Here is a 4,814-nt window from a genome sequence, read left to right on the forward strand (position 1 = left end):
TCTCTCAACAGTGTTTTTGCCATATTGTAGCAAACCACAGCAAGAACTTGATTCAGGATCCTGAGCTTGAACCAAATTTAATCTCTCGATCTAGGGGCCAGAGGATGCTATGGGGTGCTGGGCAAACTTTTGTCTTTATCCATTGGGCCTCTAATGACCAGACCTCCCCCGACCCCTGGCTTGTAATGAACCCTGTTGAGCAGCCATAGCCTTAGAAAGATGTGTCTCTCCTCGATCTGTTGGAAAAGATAGTCTATGGATGGAAGAATCGTGCAGCAAGTCTCATGTGTCTATGGTCCTTATAAAGCCTCTAAGGCAGGAGCCCTAGAGAGCATTCATCAGGTCTTGGGACTGCTCCAGAGGTGGTGAGATCCTGAGACTCAGCTTAGATTCTGGGACATGTGGAAGGATCTTGGGTACAAGACTAAGGAGGTCGCCTCATTCTCTCATATGTTAGCCCTCTGGACACATAGACATACATTTAAGTGCAAGGGTAATCATTTATTGCACTGCAAGAGCAAGAAATTTGTGCGGAATGATCATGGGTGGGGCAAAGAGAAATTTAAGAAAGCTTTTAATTCTCGATGTGTTGTCCTGGGTAACTAGGGAAGATGCTGGAGAGACCGGGATTGCACTTTTCTGTGAGACAGGATGGAAATCAGATCGCAGAATTTGTCTCAGGATGCTCCATGGACAGGAAATGGTAATGCTGGAGTCCTGGTGAGAAGTCTCCACTCAGCACGGAGTAATCCAGGAAGAAAGAATAAAGGAACCCATTAAGCACTTCTTGGATTGACTTCTGGACAGAGAGGCACTCTATTGTATAGAACAAAGGATGAAGAAATAGATCTTGCCCTGCAATCTAATCAACATTATTTGTCAGAAAACAGGGATTAAAGGCATAGAATAAATGACTCTTTCCTTATGGAAGGCTTATGAAAAATGAAGTAACGAAAGGTCTGAGGCTTGTTTCCACAACCTTCGGCATAAGAAGCTCTGAAGAATGGTCATTGCCTTGAGGAATAATGGTGAAAGCCTTGGCCACTTTTAAAGACTTTCATACATTGCCTGAGTGAAGTCTTGGGAAATGGGAAAGAGGGGTCAGAGGAGTCTGCTCTCCAGACTGTAGGAGAAGTGGAGATCATGCAACTCCACTTCCAGGTAAGAAGCCAAGGTTGTACGGAGTTCAGATGAAGATCGTATTGTGCAGAGTGGGATGGAGTAGGACCGCAGTCTCTGAAGAGCAGTCATACTCACATCCTGCTACTCTCTGTTTCAAACTTTAACTCTTAATGACACTTAACACATCGCTGAGCCCTTTTTACACAACCATGCAGCAACTATCGAAAACTCACTCCCTTGTTTTCTTGCCTAAGTGCTTGGGTCACTTTGCTTTAGAGCTCAAAATAGGGCAAGATAATCACAAATCCACATAATTCAAAGCCATTTTTCAAGCCCTCCTCAAAGACTCCTTATCAAATCATTCTTATAATAATTTGGGGGCACAATAATAATGCTTTTGGAAGGCCTGGTCCATGCCCACCCCCACCTTGCTCTCACTGGAGATTGCCCACCTGGAGGCTCAGGCCTTTCTTCAACCTCAGGCCTGGAGACAGCGATCTGCAGGATGAGAACAAGAACGTGTTCAGGTACCAGGTCCACGTTATTCCCCGAAGAGGAAATGAGGTGCCTCTCCAGCTTTCAATGAATGGTTGATAGCCAATCCCCCAGGTTCATTTCTTCTATGATATAATATTCAGGATGAGAAAAATAAGTGAGTCCTGACTTACCAGTCTTGGTTAGGTCAATGATATTGTCCCTAGTGATTCCATGTGCCACACATAGTTTTGCAAACTTTTCCTTGATGTCTGAACTCAGATCCTTTGTTCTGCCTGTGAAAAGAGCAGCAGAGAGTGTAGCAGCTGTGTCCTAGGCATTGACCACAGAACTAAGTGAGGGGACAGGGGCTCCCCCATAAGGATGAGAAAATGGCTGGTGACATGGTTGACAGGTGTGGGTCCAATCTATCCTGAATGTGGCACCCACGGAATGCCTTCTGGCACACGGAGAGATTTCAGAGTGTGCCCATCAAAGTGCTCAAGGCAGGGTGCAGGTGAACATCCTCGACCTTCAGGAAGTGAGAAAGAGGCGGACCAAGCTGGGAAGACCATACTAAAGCTAGAGTTTCCTTACTGTTTTCCCACCACAAGATCAGTGTCCGTGTGGAAATACTTTACCATAGAGCTCCATCAGCTGGAAGGTTTCCCCGTTGTTGACATTAACGAGATGAAACATGACATAATTGTCATAGTCTGTCTTAAGTATAGTAAATGTATTCTCTCCGTCATCTGTGGAGGAAATGGGACACAGCTCAGAAATTCTCTGGTCTGCATGAAATTATGTAAACCCTTTACCTGTTCTACCCCAAACATAAAAATCATTAAAATACATATCCTGGAAGAGATGGGGGGCGGGGATGTCTGCTGCTTCCCATCTGTAGCTTTCTGGACTTGATGAAGTAACTTCTAAGGAAGGGGCCCTGGGACGACGCCCACTAGAGAACACTTAGCCACAGCAGTGACTCACTCTCTCTCATCCTCTCTGAGGCTTACCTGCCTCCCTCAGCACCTTCAAGCGACACGTCTGTCTTTCGTAAGTCTGCTGTCTGACATGGCTACATCCTGATCAATGTGCACCGCTGCTAGCTACCGGGCAGTATCAGATTCCACCTCACCATACTTATCTCCCTTGCCTGCCACAGGGTGCTAGCTACTAGATGGCCCCCATGTCCCTGGCTAAATCAACCATGTCAGGAAGTGCTTGAGATTCTACAAGGGGTTGTGGTGAGTTCCCTAGTAGAAAGTTTGACTGGGAGGTGCAAGTTCCTGAGTTCAAATTCCAGCAACACACACACACACACACACACACACACACACACACACACACACACACACGATAAAGGTGGTAGGGTTTGCTAATTTTCTTGTGGATAGATATATAGACATTCTATATACTTACACTCAACAAAATATTCGCCATCCTTTGCTGTTTTGTCGGCAACCAAAGAAAATTCTGTGCACACTCCATTTTCCCTGTAAAACAGAGCAAGCTGGTGCTTAGGGGAATTTTGATCTGGCTGGCTTCTTCACCCTCTACTCTATACGTATCTCCAGTTTCTGATTCCATTTACCTTTTGAATATTTTTGCAAAATTAGCAAAATGGCTTTTTTTAAAGTTTATTTTGTTTCTGTCTGATATTTAGTAATCACGAATTTGCTCTTATTTCTTCTTCCTCAGCTAAGGGCAGACACCTCACTTACTTAATACGGAACGTGAAGCCTAAGGAATTCTCCAAGACATCGATATGCTGCACAAAAACTCTCATGCTGCCGTTCTCTTCTATCTTTTCTCTTTTATCAGAGGCCACGACAATAGAAAACCAATCCCCATTGAGCTGTAATGGATAAGAAAATGCTTAAGGGAGAAGGGGGTAGGGATACCACATGGACGTGTTTCTTCTTGAATTTGCTTGATAGAGTTGTCACAATACCTAACATTCTGCCCCCGCCTCTCAGTGAGATCAGAGGTCCCCAAACCTTGTTAGATCTGAATACCATACAACTGGTCTTACTTCAAGGTCTGAAGCCATTCATTTGTCTAATAGAACAGGCCACTGTACCCGTCCCCTCAGCGGACCAGCTTGGCTTCAAGAGTTCTCCAAAACACTCTCTGAGTCAGAAGTTACTATTCGCTGAGCCTACCTTGTCCACATCGAGGTTCCCTCTCTCGAAACTAGCTTCTTCTGCATGGCCACAGACCAGGGTCAGGCCCAGACACAGCAGCAGCAGCAACAGCTTCATGTTGGTAGGGAATAGAATTGCCTCTCTGTCGGGACAATCTCTCTGCTGATGGTGCCCACACTCCACCTCCAGCACTTTGCTCGTCTTTATACTCTCTCTGGGTTCGAGTGTTTTTTTTTTCTCCTTCTCATATGGGCCTCCTTCCCTCAGGCTTTGTGGAATGTTTTCTCATGTTCTGATGTGAAGCCAAGGATTGTTCCTGCCCTTTTGAAACTTGGCAACCTCATCTCCTATGGATTGATTCTATCACTCATACATTTCGCAAAACATATTCCCAAGAAAAACAGTGGGTGTTCTAGAGGGCCATCTGGATCCAGATGCACCTTTGGATCTGACTTGAATCAGAAAGCCAGTAATGGAGTGGGTGGGTACTGAACTGGAAGGTCAAGCATGGAGAGAATCTTTGTTTGAAGACTTGAGTGGAGTGTGGAAGAAGCTGAATTACTTGGGTTTTCTTTGAAAAGATTCATACACATTTCATGCGTATGAGCATTGGTTTTGCATGTGTACCATGCACACACCTGGGGCCAAGGAAGTCAGAAGGAGGTCAAAAGAAGGAGGCAGATTCTTTGAAACCTGTTCTTGCTGAGGACCCAGGTTCAATTCCCAGCACTCACATATCATCTCACAGCTGACACTAGCTCCAGTCACAGGAAATGACCTTCTTTTGGCCCCTGTGATCTCCTGTACACATGTGGTACATATGAACTCACTCATTCAGGCACATATGCATAACAATAATAAATCTTAACTTAAAAAGATTATCAGGAAGGGTCTTCCGAAGCTAAGCTGAAAGCCCCCACCCCCAAACCCACCCCAAAAGATTGACCTCAGAATGCAAACAGCTAACTTAGTAAGGTAAACTGCTTCAGCTGTTTACCTCAGAGAACGTTGGACTTTAAATGACTGGACATAATCTCATCATTAAAGAAAAACAAAGGTATTGTTCAAAGT

At 44.9% G+C, this 4,814-nt stretch overlaps 1 protein-coding gene across 8 annotated transcripts; it reads right to left on the minus strand.

The window, feature by feature from the left end:
• Positions 1-480: 480 nt before the first annotated feature.
• Obp3 (alpha-2u globulin PGCL4) lies at positions 481-3,919 on the minus strand. 8 transcript variants are annotated; one of them, XR_015687519.1, is made up of 7 exons: positions 3,762-3,919; positions 3,321-3,454; positions 3,019-3,092; positions 2,238-2,348; positions 1,791-1,892; positions 1,550-1,620; positions 481-816 (listed from the first exon to the last, which is right to left on the minus strand). XR_015687519.1 is itself a non-coding variant. In XM_087660490.1 (7 exons), exons 1-6 carry the CDS (start codon positions 3,858-3,860, stop codon positions 1,601-1,603), a joined length of 540 nt encoding a protein of 179 aa, XP_087516616.1. In that variant the 5' UTR covers positions 3,861-3,919; the 3' UTR covers positions 481-717; positions 1,575-1,600.
• Between the last annotated feature and the right edge of the window lie 895 nt (positions 3,920-4,814).

The sequence above is a fragment of the Rattus norvegicus genome, chromosome 5 (assembly GCF_021556685.1).
Source record: "Rattus norvegicus strain SHRSP/BbbUtx chromosome 5, alternate assembly SHRSP_T2T, whole genome shotgun sequence".
In the NCBI taxonomy this organism is placed as follows: Eukaryota; Metazoa; Chordata; class Mammalia; order Rodentia; family Muridae; genus Rattus; species Rattus norvegicus.

What these genes read in the sequence shown, in the direction of transcription:
- Obp3 (XM_087660490.1), bottom strand. Translation starts at nt 3,860, where the DNA reads ATGAAGCTGTTGCTGCTGCTGCTGTGTCTGGGCCTGACCCTGGTCTGT. An exon ending in GGAACCTCGATGTGGACAAG is followed by an intron (nt 3,455 to 3,761) that starts GTAGGCTCAGCG and finishes TATCCATTACAG; the next exon opens with CTCAATGGGGATTGGTTTTC. An exon ending in CCAGCTGATGGAGCTCTATG is followed by an intron (nt 1,893 to 2,237) that starts GTAAAGTATTTC and finishes CTCTTTTCACAG; the next exon opens with GCAGAACAAAGGATCTGAGT.